Raw genomic sequence first — 19,135 nt, 5'->3', positions numbered from 1 at the left:
TGTAGATGTATTTGTTGTTGTTTGTTGGAAGTATTTTTTATTTTGGACAGTCACTGAAGGAAAAAAATGCTCCTGTGTACATACATGTAAATATGATTGTATGTTGGTTGCCTGATATATGTCTTTTAAAAAGTAGTGTTGACAGAGGGAAGACATCAGGTATAATTTAGTGTGTAGGTTAGAGGTCACATATTGCATTATTCCCTTTAATATCAATTGGAATGTTTATGCCACTGAAATGTGTTTGTATAGGGGAGTGTTGTGGGCTATATGTGGTTGTTTTAAGGAGTCACATCACTAACATAATTATGTTGATAATTCGCAATTTCTCAGTGGCTAGGCCTATCAGTTTAATTCAGTTGTCTGATAGGCTGTGTTTGATTAGTCAAGTCAAGTCAAGTCAGATTTATTTGTATTTTACATTTAACATGCACAGAGTGCAACCCAAAGCGCTCCACATATAAGACATTGTCATTGACACAGACTAACAAAGACAATAGATGCTGGACGGAGCGGCGTAGTCGCAGCGTACCCGTGACACCAAGACATACATTTAAGAAATAGCAAACACAAAAGATGCCGGACGGAGCGGCGTAGTCGCCAGCGTACCCGTGACACCAAGACACACAAGACATACAACAAACGAATTAATAAATAAAATAAATAAAAATTAAAAATAAAATTAGTCCAATTTCCAACCGGCTGAAAATGTCCAAGGGCAAAGATGACCCGCGTGAAAACTGCGCACAGCTGTGTCTTCACGATGCAACACCAACAAAGTTCTTTATAACTGACCAACCCGGAGAATTCACTGGCAGTCTGGAGAGCACTGGAAGGACAAGACAGTCCGAATTTGTGATGGGCGACCCTGCTGATTAGGCCTATGACCACGCATTTCCTGATCTTGACATGCACAATGTAGGCCTTTTCTACTTCACAGTGAAATTATTACAATCCAAATCAATATATTGCATAAGATGTTTTATTTGTAGTCTTTTAAATAAATAAACGATGTTTCAAAGTTCAGACCCATTAAGCATTATTTTTTTCTGGTCACGTAGACTATCAGCGTGCACTAGTGTACGTGATGACGTACACACAGCGCACTGTTACTGTGGCTACATGCGACTAGGTTTCGAATTCACCTGTTGTACTTCGACCAGGAAAAGGCAGACATTGGTCATTGTTTTCAGTCTGTTAGGTTTTTTTTCCATGCCCGTGCATTGCTGCTTCGAAGCACACGATAAGAGTTTGGCGTGAAGTGGAAATTAGGTTGATTAGCCTGGACCTACATGGACAAATTAAAAAAAGTTTTGAGTGGACAAGATGGTACTAATGACGACAGCAACATATTACAGGTACAAGCCGCTTCCAAGTGCCTTGCCTTGCCTATGCTACAGCTTGTTTACTCTCTGGCTGGCTACGTGGGGCTATTGAATAGCGTGCATTAGTTTGCAAAGGAAAGGCATAGCCTACGAACTCAACTCAATTTGTCATATGTGCTTGTTTGATTGAGTGGTTTCCGGACCATGCATTCGTTCTAGTGTGACTGACATACACATTTGATTTAAACGACAAGAGTCAAAATGTTTCACAAAAGCAGTGGGCCTGGGCTGCTACATGAGTGAGCCCCTTCTTTGCCATGCATGCCAAGTCAGGTTGCCGAGAACGATAGAAAGTTAGAACAGCTTTAAGTAGGCTAGAACAGCTTTAAGTAGGCTAGGCTATGTGTGCGGGTGGTAGGTTTACGCCCTGTGAAAAACGCTGAAACTATTTTAGACTATCTATACAAATCTTAATTCAGACTTGGGGTAGACTATATTATCATCTAAAACTGTGTGTGTGTGTGTGTGTGTGTGTGTGTGTGTGTGTGTGTGTGTGGGTCCAGGACAGCCACTGGCACTGTCTTGAATGAACTGCTTTAAAACTGTGGGTGTGACTCTTACAGACCGTGAACGATGCCTCAACCCTGAGCTGGGGCACCCGTGTCAAGGGCTTTGCTATTTGTTTTGTCCTGGGCGTTCTCTGCTCTGTGCTGGTAAGATGTCACTCAGTAGGCCTAAACCTTTTTCATTTAGTATTATAATGCATCGATCTTGCTATTCATTTAATAATAAATAATAATTAATTTATGTGTTCAGCAATGAATCTTTTTTATCTGCGTATAATCACATTGGAAACTTTTTTTGTGTCACATATCAAACAGTGTGCTGACTAACAGTGTGTTGCACACATACTGGCCTAAAACCTCTTCTCCAACCACAACTAAACAGTACCTCACTTCAAGGCGATCTCTAGAGCAATGTTTCTCAAACTTTTTCTGACCAAGGACCTCAAACCAATATTTAAAAAAAAAAAAATCACAGACCACCTCGATAAAAAAAGAAACACCTACTTCAACAGTAGGCTATACTACACAATAGGCCTACTCACTAACCACCTTGCTTATTTATGTCAGAGGATTTAAACTGCCATAGCTTACATTAGGCAGTGTTGCAGAACTGTTTGGATTTACATACAAGTTGGTTAAATATTGCAAACAACTTATCTATATTATATTTTACCACGTCTGCTCACGGACCACTTGGGATAGCTTGCGGACCACATTTTGAGAAACACTGTTCTAGAGCAGGGGTAGGCAACCTGTGGCTCGAGGGCCACATGCAGCCCTTTAGCCGCTCTTTAGTGGCTCCCTGTCTTTCTCTAAAAATGTCTAACAATTTCATATTGTTGTTAGGCTTCAAGACGACCCAACACATTAACAGTTAGGGAAAATAGTATACTGTACAATACAGCATATATGCCTAGTATGGCGAATATTCAATATGCCTGAGGCTAATATAGATGTTTAAAACTGAATTCTTTTAAATTGTTCTGATATCTTTGTGGCCCCAGACTGATTTATGTTTGCTTTTCTGGTCAAAAAATTAATGATTATCCTATAAATATGACAAAATAATGGTTATGATAAATTAGTGTAATTAGTGTTTTTCTATTTCACCCGAAGGGAACATGTTTATTGTGGATTCCGGGTGCAGGTCTGGCTGTGTTTGCAGTTCTGTACACTGGTGGAAACTTTGCTTCTCTGGCCAGGTGAGTTCATTTGTAATACAGAACATTCAAATAAATATTCAAAAATATACTGTGCGGGAGTAAGGTGTAATACCATTTTTAGAGAGTATGCATGTGAGTGCATGTCTAAATGCAGTGGTATCAGGCTGTTTGTGATGTTTACAAGGGTCTTAGATGGTGTGTTTGATGGCTTGCTATCATTTTCTGCTTTGTTTGACTGCTCTGGTTTCTGTGTATGTTGCTGGGCATAAAAATGTAGGTCCAGTCTTTGATTATGATTGGCTTAATCACGTTGAACCCTAGCATTGACTTAGGTCATAGAAGATGTCTATGGTTCAAAGCCATTGCAAAACACTCTGCAATCCTTTATGTTGACGGCAATTACATTCTATATTACTGTACCACAAATCGGTCGGAAGTTAGAGTTGCATCTCTGTGTTGCTTGGCAACCATTCCGCTAGGAGAAATATGTTTCTTGGCAAAAGAATAATATTTCTTATAGCTGTGCCGTCATGTAGTAAGAGTAATTCCGTGTCAAATCAGATAAGGTTGCTGCACCGTCTTTTTTTGTTCAAACCTTCATCTATATCATCAATGGGTCCTAAAACCAAGGCCTGTGAAATATTTCTGTGCAAATCTTTTGTCTTCATATTTTTTTCAGACATTGAAATTCTTTCATTTTTACAGCTTGAAAAACACGTGCCATGTTTGGACATTACTATCTTGACAAATATTTTCTAACCTCCTAACCTCCTCAAATTTTCAACTCATAAAAAGCATGTGTAAACCATTTAAAGCCTGTACTAAATGTCTCCTGGCTTTCGAAAAGGCCCTAGATTTCGGAAAAATGTGCATTAAGTGTGATATTGAGGGTATTAAAAAAACAGTTTTGTTTTTTTTCATTTGGTATCAGTCACTATTTCCTCTTCAAATACATCAGTTTATTAGGTCCATAAAAATCGATTTATTTAGGACCATGTGGAAAACTGGAAATAGTTAAGTATATGGATATTTAATGTGTAAAGTACCAGTATTGTATCAAGTCCCATTCACAAAATAAATGCATGTAGTTACAGGTGTTTTGGGAATACCAAAATAAACATTTAAAATAAACAATAGATTTTAGCGCCCCCTCAGGTGAAACACAGCATAGCATTGTGCTCCTTTTATAGTGGAGCTCCATCTATTCTGTGAATGAGACTTGGTACAATATTGGTACTTTTAGAGCTGAACGATTTATTGCATTTGCGATAATATCGCGATATGATGAAACGCGATTTTCGAACCGCAAAGGCTGCGATTACGCTTCGCAATATATGACGTCACCAAAGCATTGCCGACGCGCCACCGACTCTTCACACTGACCATTGAAGAAACAAAAAACGTAAACAAGAGGACCAGCTAACAGTGTCAAGAAAGGTCTTATCAGTAGAGCTACTTTGGTTAAAAATAAACCTCTTCGTTACCTTTTGCTTGAACCTGCCATGTCCCTGGTTCTAGTTCCTAATTACCCTGTGCTGCACCTCTGGCTGGTAACTTCGTTAACTTGTCCAGCTGACGATTAAAACTTCAGGACTGTTTAGGCTGCACAGCACAACAGCCATTCACATGTGCACTAGGGACTTTGTTTACTGGAGTACAGTGACAGTGGGGGCATTTGCGATATCCAAGGGGTTTGGCGGCGCAAACATTTCATCTCACAGGTAATGAATTAATGCATAATGTTATGTTAAAAATAATCGCATCGCAATATTGGTGAGAAAAATCGCAATTAGATTATTTTCCATAATCGTTCACCCCTAGGTACTTTAGCTAGCTATTTCCACATAGATTTTTATTGTCCTACTAGCTACCCCACATACCATTTCAGTTGCATGAAAATTGCAAATTCAATTGCAAAAATACAACATGCCTTGTTTTATCCTTATTATTGTCATGGCCTTTTGTTTTGGAGACTTCACATTTTGGGACAACATTAACAACGCATTATATTTTTTAGAGAAACATAAAAAGACTATGAAAACGATAGAATTGAACAAAAATATTTTACAGGTTTTAGTTATGGAACCTAAACATTGTGTAGACAAACTTTGAGGAAAATCGTCTGTGCTGCAACTTTTTTCTTGGATTTTGTCTGATTTGACACGGAATGACTCGTAACCGTTTTAGAAAAGCAAGAAGCCCGCAATGTTGTGGACTTAGTTCAAGCACCATGTTTAGCCCTCACCAAATGTTATACACACCTGAACATTCCACTCATGTTAGCTACTACACTAACAGTATTGTTAACTGTCAGTGTATTGCAGGGAATAGAAAAAGGCTTTAATGCTTATGGCAATGTTAGTATAGTATAATACTACTAATATACTCTTTTGATCCCGTGAGGGAAATTTGGTCTCTGCATTTATCCCAATCCGTGAATTAGTGAAACACACTCTGCACACAGTGAACACACAGTGAGATGAAGCACACACTAATCACGATGCAGTGCCTGCTACAGTGGCGATCGGGAGCAGTGAGGGGCCTTGCTCAAGGGCACTTCACCAATTCCTACTGGTCGGGGTTCGAACCGGCAACCCTCCGGTTACAAGTCCGAAGCCCTAACCAGTAGGCCACGGCTGTAGTATTGCATTGATGTGACAATGTGGTGTGAAGATTGAATTCAAGATTTTTGACAAAACTGATCCTGACTTCTGAGGGCTAAATGTGCTTTATGAATCAAATGTACTTACATAAAATATACATACTTACTATAACAGAGTGTGTTCAATATAGTTGAAGACTTACATATGTCACGCAGCATGTTAATATTGCTTGATTATATTGTATTATGTCCTATATGATATGTACTGTATGTGTAGCACAATGTTCCTGATGGGTCCACTAAACCAGCTCAAAAGGATGTGCGAGAAGACTAGAGCACTGGCTACGGCTATTATGCTGGTGAGAAGGACACACACACACACACACACACAGTACATTGTAAGCAATGTACCGGTACTTTATATAATCACATATACATTTGGATTGTACTTTTTAGTGACATGATTCAAAGATGTCTATCCTGACCCCCATCTATTGTTTTCTGCAGACATGTCTCATACTGACCCTTTGTGCAGCGTTTTGGGTAAGATAATCATCCTTTTAGAGTACCTAAACATCGGGAGGGGGAGTTTGTTTGTGTGTGTGTGTGTGTGTGTGTGTGTGTGTGAGAGAGAGAGAGTGTCTTTTAGAGTACCTAAACATCGTCTTTACTGACATTAATACATATGACTTTACTGACCAATACATATGACTTTAAATGATAATCTCTTTCTACATCCATCACTAGTGGAAGAACAATGGCCTTGCTTTGCTCTTCTGCATTCTCCAGTTCTTGGCCTTTGCCTGGTAAGTTATGTTATGACTAGTTCCTTCTTAGTGGAGGGATCCATTCTTCATGGTATTCTGGACCTGTCTCCAGTTATTTATAGCAGAAATATTTGGAACAAAGACTCTTTTGGACTCTCAATGCAGGCTTTCTAAAGACAATAAATGAATGCTGAACATTTTAGATATGTTTTTTTAAGTTGCTTTCGATAAAGGCACCTGCTTAAAACCAGTTCTTATCCTTAACTTTAACGTTAAGAAGACACAGGAAGCGCATAGTTATGCTTGATGCTTGTCCTTCTGTGTAAAAACATGAACATAAACTGCATTTGTTTTCCATATTTATCTACATAGACCGGACATTTTGTACTGGTGCCTATTTGGCAGTGAATAGATAAATGTATTTAAAAAAAAAAACAACTGCAGCAACAACAGGGGCAATTATGTGTGTAGCTTTTAGCCAAGGCCCATTGTGGTGGGTCAGAGATGGAGCACTGAGACCTGGCGACCGATCATCTCTTTGTTCCCACATCCCCATCCTCCTTCACCATGTCCATCAGGAAACATTATCACATACTTGTTCTCAAGATGCTACCTCATGATGGCTTCACTCTTTTCCACTGTTATTATGGTTCTGTTTGGGCACACTTTCATTGACCATGGTCAAAGTTAACAGGTCATTGGAGGAGTGGCATAGTAATGTGGGAGTGGTCCAGCAGTGGAAGCATTGTTGCCCAATAATTTGGTTAGCCCAGGTTTGATTCTTTGATGCTAAAAGTCTGCTAAATATTGGTGATGTTTAGTACAGAAGTCCATAAGCATGAGAGTAGATAGTTAACGATGTGTTTTTATTACTATGTTTTCTTTTGCTACAGGTACGGTTTGTCCTACATTCCTTTTGCAAGGTGAGAATTTTGATTACATTTTTAAACTGAATTAATGCGGTTTAGAATGAATACCTAAACCACAGAAACACATACACACTACTATTCTCAGTACATTCTCCCCCATGGGTGAATGCTCTTTGTAACACCTCAAGCTGTCTGTTTGGGCATAAATGAGGGATCTGTGTTTTTTATTTATTTATTTTTTAAATAAATGTCCATTTTACCAGCCCCCACAAACAAAGCCAGTGTGTACAGAGCAGTGGTTTTAATTGAAAGGGGTGAGGTGGTCAGAGCTTTCATTCACTCGCAGCCTCTGCCTGCTGGCACCGTTGACCACTATGTGGGCGGTTTTGGCTGGCTGGACATACTTGTTTGTGTTTAGTGTTTGTTTATTTATTTGTTTATATATATGCTTACTGTTTGTTTGTTAATGTGGTTGGTTGTTGTTTGGATGGTTGTTTGCAGGGATGCGGTGATGAAGTTGTTCTCGGCATGTTTGAACTGAGTTGGGCCTGAACGCGTCGAGTGTTTGGTTGGGCAGGATGCTGAGGCCCCGAACGTCCCAGGTGCCGAACACGACTCTGATCGCCGACGCTCCTACCACCTGGCAGGCACACGTACACGTACACACACACACACACACACACACACACACAGTGCCTCTCCTTCACTGCGCGTCTGGACCTATTCCAGAGGTGTGTTGGTGTTAAAACACAAAGCTTTGCACACACACGCACACACACACACACACACAGTGCCTCTCCTTCACTGCGCAACTGGACCTATTCCAGAGGTGTGTTGGTGTTAAAACACAAAGCTTTGTACACACACACACACACACACACACACACACACACACACACACACAAACAAACAAACAAACAAACAAACAAACAAACAAACACATACCTAAGGACACTTAGTGGTGGTCATCTTACAGCAAGAGGTGCGAGAAGGACACTGTAAGAGTACAGCCAGTCTCAGATGAATGCTAGCTGCTAGAATGTCTGAAACTTACTTAATGCTACCTGTATCTCATTGGGGCTTAGTCATTTCTGTCCTACATTTTATACATTTTTCACAGACTCGTGGTCTTTGGTCATTTCTAATACATTGTGCTTTTATATATTGTATATTTCCAAAATCTAAAATCTTCATTGTATGATAATGATTTTATTATTTCATTACCATCTAGTAATGAAAGGGAATGTTACTTGGAATGTATTTTATTTCAGATGAACATTTCACTTGGCTAGCAGGGCCAATTAGAACAATTACTCAGATCATCTCAGATTTGTAACATCAGTTACATTTATTAGAGGTGCAAAGATAAGCTGAGCTGTTGACTAGACTTTCTTCATTGTGCTCTTGGTCATTTACATTTCTTGGAAAAGTGTGAGTAGTTTGTTATGACTTGATCTCCACCCTCCAAGATTCCAGATCCATCATGTGCAGTTCGGGCATAATTGTGTTATTATGACCCAATAATTTCAGTGTGACTTGATTAGAATTAATTTGTACATTGTACATTTTGGTTTTGGTAGAGACCGAAAAGTGGGCTAAACACATTTCCCTAGATATGTACGTGTTCATATTTAAGTACATGGTTATAATTATGTCTGTGTTTAATCATGTTAAGCTGATTATGAGTGTGTTTTTGTAATGTGGCATAAAATGTTTTTATTTTGCTAAAATTGTTTCAAATATAAATAACGACTGAATTTACTTTTTCTGTCAAATGCAAATTGTGTAGATGTTAGTGTAGGTTTTATGTACCATTTTTTAAAAGGCTTTGGTAATTCATGAAAGCGTGCAAAGCACATTTTCCTCTCCTTTCTCAGACATTAATAGCCTACCGGTTGTTTTATGTCTTAATTGTGACTAGAATCAAATAACTAATTTCTGAGTCCAGATTGTGAAGGTGAAAGAAGGGGTCCATATTTTCCATAGTTGACAAGGGCTCTAATATATATTCTTAACTTTATCCAAGTAAACCTACTTTGTTACACTCGATGAGAAATGTAAATGCGAATTACTCAGTATAATAAATACTTACTTTGCAAACAAGGTTAAGAGTCAGCATTTTGATTTCTGTTCATCCCATAGTTGATTACGGCGAAACGCGCACCCGTTTACGCGCTCTCTGCTGGGTGGCTTTCGAAAGGTCACTGATTGGTGCGCGTTTAAAGCCTCTGCATGGTTTGTTCATATTTGCTTCTAGATGTCCCCCGAAGAGACCTTTTATGTGCCTTAAGTCTGCAAATCCTCTAATCTCCGCGTCTGAACAGTCAGTGATTAGAAGAATATTGCGGCAGCTGCGAGAGCTTCGGTCTCCAGTCCTTACCTGGGGCGTCTCAGATTTCCTTTTTTCTCAACAGAAAACCAGAACACAACGCGTGCTTTTTTGTCTCTCTTGACTCGCATATTGTGCAAAAGGGTTATCGATGTATGTTTGAATTTAGTGGGTCATTCATCCTATGCAACACTGGACCCTTGCTCGAATGTGACTCGTTCGTGCGCAAAGTTACGCCGTAAACAGTAGTCTAGGGTGACATGGAGTTTCTTAACCCCTAACCTTGTTTCAGACGTAGTGTGGAATTAGTCTGTCGAAACACCTAGCTTGACATAAAAGTCAGTCTTCTATGTTTGGGATTATTTTGTATTTTGAATAGTCTCCTAAATTTTGATACGTAGGCTGTATATCAAAACCTTTGAATTATTGTGCTGCTTGGTAATATGAAATGTATATATTCCTTACTATTTTAGCCCACAGGTTTTATCTACATAACCACCAACTCGTCTTTTAGATTAGCCGAACATGACATTTGGGGAAATAGTTCGTTTTGATTTTTAGCCTGCCGGACGTCTCTCTGTAGTCGCTGTCCAGAGTTCTGAAAAAGAAGACAAAAAGACTTGGATATTTGTTGGATATTTCGGGGTAGGATATTTTACAGTAACTCATATAAGTTAGTGGGGAAAATATGTGTGCACCTTATGAACATAAACATGTTCTTCCCATTCGTGTCTAAAACTAAAGGGAATGAATAAACTGCAGAAACAAAAAAAAAGGTTTTTTTTTTCATAAATAATCACAAAATCTCTTTAGAAAATAAACGTGTTAAACGTACATATGAAGTTGTTAAAACATGGGTGGATTTCTAACCATACTGTCAGAAGAAAGTAACCACATTTCCATGTCGTGCCCAAGCCTCTGATCACGTGATCATATTGCCCCCCTTCCCGTGGGAGTGAGCGCCAGCGTCTTCCTATTACATATATCTGTGAAAAATGCGAGATCTCAGCGAGATGATTATCCTTTTCTACGACAATACACACCTCTCGCTCGTTCAAATTGCAATATAATGACAACGTTAAGGGGAGCCTAATTTGGCATTGTCATCCTACATTTTTTTGCGAAACAACGGGACTTTAGGTCAGATTAACACTTACTTCCTCTGAAGTTACTTTCTCTATGAAGGTTGAAGCAAGTATGGGAGATGGCGGGGTGGGTGGTCGGGCCGGTGGCGCAAACGACTGCTGTATCACCCGGCTGCTCAGCGTTGTCGAGAGCGAACTCCAGGCCGGTCGGGAGAAGGGCGATCCCACAGAGAAGCAACTGAAAGTGAGTCTGGAGGAGGCAGAGCTCTGGAGGAAATTCAAAGAAGTCACCAACGAAATGATAGTGACTAAGAATGGCAGGTGAGTGTTATTTTTCTTCTTCAACAAATCTTCTACAAAACGTTCTTTCAAACTCGCTAAGCAGACTGCAAATGTCCCTCCTCATCAGAAGCCAAACGACGAGGTTGTTTCCAAGCATTGTTACTAAAAAAAAAACATCCTCTGAGCCGAAATACCTAATGATTTCAAGAATGTTATGTTAAAGTCGGAAAACGTGCAATTAACCAAAATATTATTTCAGCACACCTAACCACTTGCACCTTTTATACATTGACTAAAGCAAGTATTTGAAATGTGCGCAACTTCCAGTCTTTCGTTTTTCTTTTTTTAATGAAAAGTAAAACATACTCTCCCATGCAGATACAGGATTGTGCGTTCACAGACTTGGTTGATGATTGATGAAAGTTATCAGTGCCACATGAGATTATTAAACTAGTCGGAATAGACAGTCTACATAGCCTCCTCAGTGACTGCCTACGGGGAGAAAAAAACACACACACTTGAAAAGTCTAATAATTTGTGGCACTCAAAAAAACTATCACTCTCAGACTTTTTTTCCCCAATAAATTAATTTATTTACGGGATCAATGATTAGCCTTGGCCCTGTTCACTGGACAGTGTGGAGTAATTTATTTGGATGGGGGCTGCCGTGGCGTGCAGCATATTGAAGGGTGTGTTGACCAGCTTGGTGTAGTGAAGGGCCATGGCAGCAGGTGGGTGTCCTTCCATTTGCATGTTTCCCAACAACTACACTTGAAACTTGTTTTCATCCAAAATAAACGTGAATAATAATAATGCAAACACAATCACCAGCAGACACCTCCTCATGAAGTTTTTGCAGGTGTGTTTTGTGTGTGTGCTCGTGTGTGTTTACGCTTTTATGAATGTGTATGTGTGTGTGTCCTTGTGTGTATCCTAGGTTATGTATGAATATGTTTGTGTGTGTGCTGCATATGTGTCATTCAACAAACTGAATGTAGATTTTTTTTGTGTGTGGAAGATTATCTACTACCAGCGCCCCATTTCTCATACTTTTGCCCACTTTTGGCTCCCCCTACACCCAAATCAGGCGGATGTTTCCAGTCCTGAAGGTGAGCGTCTCAGGCCTGGACCCCAACGCCATGTACTCCTTCCTGCTGGACTTCATCCCGGCCGACGGCCACCGCTGGAAGTACGTGAACGGGGAGTGGGTGCCGGCAGGCAAGCCAGAACCCCACAGCCACAGCTGCGTCTACATCCACCCCGACTCGCCCAACTTTGGTGCCCACTGGATGAAGGCTCCCGTGTCCTTCAGCAAGGTCAAGCTCACCAACAAGCTCAATGGAAATGGCCAGGTGCATCTGCTGGGAAGGGTGTATGTCTGTCTCTTGTCTGTCTGTCTGTTCGTCTATCTGTCTGTCTGTCTGTCTGTATGTCTGTCTATCTGTCTGTCTGTTCATCTATCTGTCTCTGTCTGTCTGTTTGTTCCACAGACTTGACATTGCTTATATAGTGTTTTGCTAGGGCTTAGGTATTGAGGCATTCACATTCAAGACCAATGATTCACTATCAAAATGTTAGAATCTCTCTTTCTCTCACTCACCTCTCCCCTTTTCCTTCTCTGTCTCTTTTGTCTGTGTAGACAAGGGGACGTTGACACAGACTTTCTTTTCTCTTGTCTGAAACAGGTTAATCTTTCCATCCAAAGCCATCATCTGTGCTTGCTCAGAAAGCTGCTGAAATTACCTTGCATTGTTTATTGTCTTTGATAACCTTTCAGACTTCGGGAGTACTTGTGGCTTTTAGGAGCCTCGTTCACAACCCTTAATCAAGGCCCTTCTCCGGCCTTCAGGGAAAATATCAAGTGTGCATTTACGTACACAATTAGAGCACAGCCCCCCACTTCACCCATGGAGCCTTTTTGTTCTGGGGAGGGTGGGGGCATGCATGTAAACTGGAATAAACATCTCTTAATTGCCCCCCCCCCCCCTTTTCCCTATGTTAATGGACTTCCTGCCGTTTAAAGAGAGTGCGCCTCGGTCCCTTGGTGCACAGTGCCCCTCGCTCGCTGGCTCTTTTTGAGGCGCTTAGCCACCCGGCCGCACACCCCATTCAGACACGGCTCATGAGTCCAAGCGATCACAGTATTTACATGAGGTAGCCACTAGCATCTAGCACCTATACCCCCCCTACCTCACCCCACACGTACCTCCATCACCACCAACAACTACCACCCCCCCCCCCCCCCCCCCCATACCAGTTTAAATGCAGTGTTGGCAGGCAGGAGACTGGAGAGAGTGAGAACTAGCTCCAAATGAAATAATTGCTGTGGTTAGTTGAGCATTATGGTAATTACCCTTGTGTGGTTCTGTGTGTATGTGTGTGTGTGTGTGAGAGAGAGATTCTGTGTGTATGTCTGTGCATGTCTGTCTGTGTGTGCATCTATGTAAAATTAATTTCGCCATCAGTCCTTAGGCAAAAAAGGCAACATATTGAGGCATTGGTGGGGGGGGGGCACAGGGGGAAAAAGCCCTCGCTTGCTCAGTGCCACGCAGATGAGTGTGTGCTTCTCATCAGCCATTGTGATGTGAAAGGTGAAGTAAAACTCTCAATTAGAATAGAAAACAGTTTGTTTCCTCTCTCTCTCTCTCTCTCTGTCTCTCTCTCTCCCGCCTGTATTCCCATCCTTCTATCTGCATAATTGTTTAATTGGCAGGTGCGTTTCCATCATGTAGGACACACACACACACACACACACACACACACACACACACAAACACACATATTGCCCACACAGAGTCCTACCATCTCAGCCTTAACACAGCCACAAGAAAATGAGCTTACTTTTCAGTAGATGCTAACAAATACACTTATACACAAAAATAAACAAAATCTGGTCCGTTATAGAAAATCATTCCTGCCCACTGCCATAACTATTTACAAAAACTCTCCTTTGTGTCATGAGAAAATCTTATGCTAAGAGACAATGCACAGTTTACAACCTCTTCAACGGAGACCATATCCAATTGTATTTATTTTTTAACTTGTATGTATGTTTATGTGTGATATATGTTTATATTATTAATTGCTGCTGTAACACCATAATTTCCCTTAATCTAATCTAATTTCCCTATAATCTATCTATCTATCTATCTATCTATCTATTTATTGGCAGTAAGCGTTTTGTGCGCTACTTATGCGCCCAGAGCGCCTCACATTTTGTGCGCCTTCGTGCTTTTGCAGAGGCGTCCTGAGCGCCTCTAACTAAAAAAAGTTCAACTCAAAGGGGGAAAGCGCCCCATGTCATTTGCGTTTTTAAAAAAATTAAAAACACAGTGCACCTCGCGTTTTACAAACGGCAAAGCGTGTCCTGTCTGATCGCCCCCTAAGAGTGCTTGGGTTCTAAACCACTCACCCAGCTCCCGAGAGGAAGACCCTGTCAGCATCCACCTGCATACTTACGCTCACACCTGCACACCATCACTGTTGTGTGCTGCACTGCTCTGATGGGCTACGTGCTCTCATAATTCACTCACTAATTGTATGTTTACATAATTAATTCATACAGAGAGTATTTCTTTATAGTTTTTCTATTTATGCTATTATGTGTTACTATATCTTGTTATTAGTTATGTGATTGAATAATTACTGTTATGATTTCATCATATTTATTGTTATTGACTACTTTTTTTTAAGGAATATTTGATACTAACATTTAGGTGTTTTGAGCTGAAATGTAAATTAATTGATTAATTGATTCTAAAATTATTTCATCATGAAAAAGTGTGTGTGTTGGTCTATGTTTGTATATTAACTGTAATTCCGTTGGTTCTGTATGTGTGTGCTTGTGTGTGTGTGCGTGCCTGCGTGCATGCGTGTGTGTTTCAGATAATGCTGAACTCCCTGCATAAATATGAGCCACAGATCCACATAGTCCGTGTTGGGGGCAACCACCGGATGGTCACCAATATTTCTTTTGTGGACACCCAGTTCATCGCAGTCACCGCCTACCAGAATGAGGAGGTCAGCAACATCTACAACAAAACAAGCAAACAAGCAAAACAAGCAAACTCTTTTTTTATATTTATACAAAATGCTAGCCTGGGTGAGCCCAGGCAAACCTGTTACCAAATTGGATTTTTCCCTTCAGTTCCATCTGGAAAGGATCCCATTGGCCCCCGTTTCCGAACGTCCTGACACCCAGGGGGGTAACAAACTGTAAAATTAAACTTACATTTATGCATTAAACTCTTAACAAATAATTTCAGAAGTGCAGCAATCATATCTTTCTTAACAAAGGTTTTAAATGCAATTGTTGACTCAGTGCCATAGAAAATACATGTTCCTGGGTTTTTGGTGATTCGGACGTCAAAGGGATCCTTTCCAGACCGAACTGCAGCGCATATTCAAATTTGCTAACAGGTTCGTCTAAGTTCACCCAGGCTAACAGAATGCCTATTTTCAATTAGGAAGTATGTTACTGAGTAGCGTTACAAAGGTATCAAGGGAGACTGTTTATGTCTAGTACATTAACAAAAATTACGACTAAATAATCAATCTTCTTCTGACAGATAACAGCTCTGAAGATCAAACATAATCCTTTTGCAAAGGCTTTTCTGGATGCCAAAGAAAGGTACAGACAACTACATTCAGATCTCACTGGGTAAAGTACAATTGGTTTTCTCTGCTGGAAGCTAGCCCATTTCTTTTCTTTTTATATGTTTTACAATTGAGACATCCCTTACCAAATAACAAGAGATCAGTATCAAAGAGTGTGTTAAATGTGTTTTTATGTTATTTTGGGCATTCCTCTAGGGCAAATACAGTGTGTTATTCAGTGTAACAATAGGGCAGATGATATCATTGAGAAAAATGCTGAAGGGAAGTTAGTGTGACTATGTGAAATCACAAAACAATTAGAGTATCATTATTAAACACTTAAGCGTCCGGTGATCTGTGTGAGCAAGGAGCTCGTTGGAGAGATAGTGTGAAGTGTGTGTGCATGATTGTGTGTGTGTGTGTGTGTGTGTGTGAAAGAGAGGGAGAGAGAGAAAAAGGAAGCTTCTAAAGTATCTGAGATAATACACTTGCACACATTCAACCATACACACACACACACACACACACACACACACACACACACACACACACACACACACACACACACACACACAGACATTTATACAAGGAATGATTCCTGGGATTTTAAACACACATGCATACACGTACAAGCATGTGCCCATCAAACAAACACACAAACACACACACATTCGATTGGAAGCCTAAATCCAGTCACAACCATGTGCTAACACTGTCAGCCATTACCACATTAGAGAAGCATTCCTGCCATCTCCCACAACACATTATACTGCATTCCATCTCATACTTTCATTCATTTCTGAATATCATTATAACCGCGTTCATAATTACTTTTTCCATTTTACTCAGCTTAGCCCACTTTATTAGAAGCAGGTGTTTAAAATACATTTACTGTAAATCTTCTGCCACCGATAGGGTGGATTGATATCAATGTGTTGCAAAGACATTGTACTTGACTGGATGTACTTCCGCCTTCACTGTCCACAGGAACCACCCAAAGGGCATTCTGGAAACTGCTCCTGACAATCAACATGTTGGGATCCCTCACTGTAGGTTATGCATATATATTTGACTTTAAAAGTAAAGTCTGTGTGTGTGTGTGTGTGTGCAATCATATACACATAAGTCTACGATTCTTGACTGTTGTGCTATTGGATGTGTTATTGTAGGTGGCTGGTTTATCTCTAATCCGGAGTCCTTGTGCTCCTCTGGAGGGGGTAACTTCCCCTACCCCGGGGGCCTGCCTCTTGCCCCGCACCACGGGTACAAGCCCTACCCCAGCCTGCACGGGCACCGCTCAGCCCCCTACCCCTCCACGTACCTCCACCACCGCTCACACTCCTCTGGTGAGACCAATTCAGGCTGTTTTGTTGGTCATTTTGTTTTTGCAAATAGGCTTGGTTGTTGATTGGCCACGCTGTGGGGAAATGCCTTATCTATAGCTCTCGGAACTTAACATCTGTCCCATAGACTGTATATATAGAACTATATATACAGTCAATGATCTGTCCTATGTATGTTTGAAAGAAAGAAAATGTCCCGTTGACTGCCGTCACTGACCACACTTACAAGGTCGACATCCTCTCCTACCCATCCACCGTGTCATGTGTTCCGACGTAGCAAAATATTCCCCCTCCTATTTATTTTGAACACATTATCCATAGGGGTTGTAAGTGTATAGTACATCACCCATGTTATAGGCATCCCAGGACCATGGACAACTACTTAGCCAAACATGCTAATATTTAGCACTCTAAATGAAGCATTTTGATGGGCAAACTATAGGGGATTGCTGATGGTGTACATATATGTTTGTAATATCTGATTTTTGCAAAAAAAAAGCCAAACGTTTTCAGACATCATACAGGTGTGATAAACAAAAGTAATAGCCGTAATCTGAACCAGCACCATCTCTTCTGTTTTCCCAACCTAGGGATATGCACATATTAATAAATTAATCACATATTATTCATCAATAACGAAATAGAAAGACCGGTCATATTACTATACCCCCCCCCCCCCCCAATCTCACACCCACACTCGTCTTTCCACAGTTTCCATCTCTGACACTCTGAATCCAGGCACACGACAGGTGTTCTCTGGCCATGACAGCTGGGGGGGTGTCTCGATGTCCCCCTCTGGAGCCCTTGGCGTGTTACCCATCCCACCAGCCACCTCACCCTCCCCTGGACCCAGCAGGTACACTGCCATGCCTCACACAGGATAAACATTACATGTAGGACAGTCACAGTCTCAGGGACAAAGCAGTTACTTTATAATTTGTATCATATGAATGCACAACAGTTTTAAGGGCCGTTTACACCAGTAAAGATAACTATAACTATAACGATAAAAGTGTCCACACTAACCAACAATAAGGAAAGTCTCTCCTTGTGTAGATGAATGTGATTGCTAAAATGTAATGGATTCTGATGGGCTGTTTTTATCGTTCTCAAAACCGCTCTGACATGTATCCCCAACGATATCGTTCTTCACATCGTCATCATTATAGTTCTCATTCTCGTGTGAATGGCCCTTTAGCCATTAAGCCACAAAAGTATGCAGCACTGCAGTCAATGCAGCTTCATAATAATAATAATAATAATGACCTTTTCTTTCCCTAGTCAGTACCCCTGCCTCTGGACGGTGAGTGGCTGCAGTGTGTCTTCCAACACAGCAGGGGGACCAGTGAGCAGCAGCCAAGGCCATGAGGGGAGGGTGGATGGGCATGAGGATTCCTCTTCACCATGCTCCCTACTCCAAGGTCACAGGTCAACCAGTATTGAAGGTGGCGAAATACCATCAAGCCATGTCAGGCTGGGTGGGCCAGGTTGGTCTTGTGTCTCCACCCACTCATTTTGATTGGTCATAGCCCCTGAGCGTTTACTATGGAGTGTTTCTCCTGCAATGGATTAGAGGAGCTAGCAGGTAAATCACGCTTCATTCCCAGACTTATAACACGTAGCTAATGCAAAGGCTATCTACAAACACTGATAACAACCCTGTGTACGTTATTTATTGTTCGGTGCCTGCTTAAGTATGTTCAATATAGTTATTTTTATGGTGTCTGTATATTTTCTCACATGGTGAGGCTTCACTTTGATGTGTTGTGATTTGTGCTCAGGTGTATTTCATGACTTAAGTAAATATGAATGTACTGCTGAGGTGTTTTCCTAATGCTTCAGGCCACATTGAGTTGGTTTGGGTCTGCATTACTCTTGACTATAAACTTTGGGCAGATCTGACTCCCATGTACAGTATGTGATGACCAATATTTGAATGGATGTGCATGACGACAACACCAGCTTCAGACATGCAGACAAACATGCATGAAGTCAGTCACAAGAGGAAATGTACAAGTGCATTACAACAACAAAAAAACTGTTTAATCCTGTTGCCTTAAATAATTTTAAATGAAATGGAATGTAAATATTGAAATTAGAATTTTGCCTGTGGCTAAATATCCATATGTGGTGATATTGTTTCATAAAAATAAATGTTTAACAGGAAGAATGGTTTAAAATGTATTACTTGCTTCTCAAAATAAGAGA

At 40.7% G+C, this 19,135-nt stretch overlaps 2 protein-coding genes across 3 annotated transcripts; both read left to right on the top strand.

Annotated features, from left to right (window-relative positions):
• The first annotated feature begins 1,108 nt into the window (after window positions 1–1,108).
• Window positions 1,109–13,738, top strand: sft2d2b (SFT2 domain containing 2b). 2 transcript variants are annotated; one of them, XR_006026767.1, is made up of 9 exons: window positions 1,109–1,358; window positions 1,949–2,038; window positions 3,008–3,093; window positions 5,934–6,015; window positions 6,164–6,199; window positions 6,404–6,462; window positions 7,317–7,346; window positions 7,794–7,984; window positions 13,721–13,738. XR_006026767.1 is itself a non-coding variant. In XM_042080598.1 (8 exons), the coding sequence occupies exons 1-8, from the start codon at window positions 1,293–1,295 to the stop codon at window positions 7,831–7,833; spliced, it is 489 nt and encodes a 162-aa protein (XP_041936532.1). In that variant the 5' UTR covers window positions 1,109–1,292; the 3' UTR covers window positions 7,834–9,395. The 2 variants fall into 2 exon arrangements, 1 of the variants encoding a protein (XP_041936532.1); XM_042080598.1 differs by lacking the exon at window positions 13,721–13,738 and having other exon boundaries at window positions 7,794–9,395.
• Window positions 10,616–19,000, top strand: tbx19 (T-box transcription factor 19). Its single transcript, XM_042080593.1, has 8 exons — window positions 10,616–11,027; window positions 12,076–12,340; window positions 14,874–15,008; window positions 15,557–15,618; window positions 16,572–16,633; window positions 16,754–16,930; window positions 17,639–17,783; window positions 18,209–19,000. Exons 1-8 carry the CDS (start codon window positions 10,801–10,803, stop codon window positions 18,444–18,446), a joined length of 1,311 nt encoding a protein of 436 aa, XP_041936527.1. The 5' UTR covers window positions 10,616–10,800; the 3' UTR covers window positions 18,447–19,000.
• The last annotated feature ends 135 nt before the right edge of the window (window positions 19,001–19,135 follow it).

This window comes from Alosa sapidissima, chromosome 23 (assembly GCF_018492685.1).
Source record: "Alosa sapidissima isolate fAloSap1 chromosome 23, fAloSap1.pri, whole genome shotgun sequence".
Lineage (NCBI taxonomy): Eukaryota > Metazoa > Chordata > Actinopteri > Clupeiformes > Clupeidae > Alosa > Alosa sapidissima.
The sequence above is the reverse complement of the archived record's forward strand: the minus strand, read 5'-3'. Positions and strand labels throughout refer to the sequence as shown.

What these genes read in the sequence shown, in the direction of transcription:
- sft2d2b (XM_042080598.1), top strand. Translation starts at nt 1,293, where the DNA reads ATGGACAAATTAAAAAAAGTTTTGAGTGGACAAGATGGTACTAATGAC. An exon ending in AACTTTGCTTCTCTGGCCAG is followed by an intron (nt 3,094 to 5,933) that starts GTGAGTTCATTT and finishes CTGTATGTGTAG; the next exon opens with CACAATGTTCCTGATGGGTC. An exon ending in TGGCTACGGCTATTATGCTG is followed by an intron (nt 6,016 to 6,163) that starts GTGAGAAGGACA and finishes TGTTTTCTGCAG; the next exon opens with ACATGTCTCATACTGACCCT.
- tbx19 (XM_042080593.1), top strand. Translation starts at nt 10,801, where the DNA reads ATGAAGGTTGAAGCAAGTATGGGAGATGGCGGGGTGGGTGGTCGGGCC. An exon ending in AGCTCAATGGAAATGGCCAG is followed by an intron (nt 12,341 to 14,873) that starts GTGCATCTGCTG and finishes TGTGTGTTTCAG; the next exon opens with ATAATGCTGAACTCCCTGCA. An exon ending in ACATGTTGGGATCCCTCACT is followed by an intron (nt 16,634 to 16,753) that starts GTAGGTTATGCA and finishes GTGTTATTGTAG; the next exon opens with GTGGCTGGTTTATCTCTAAT.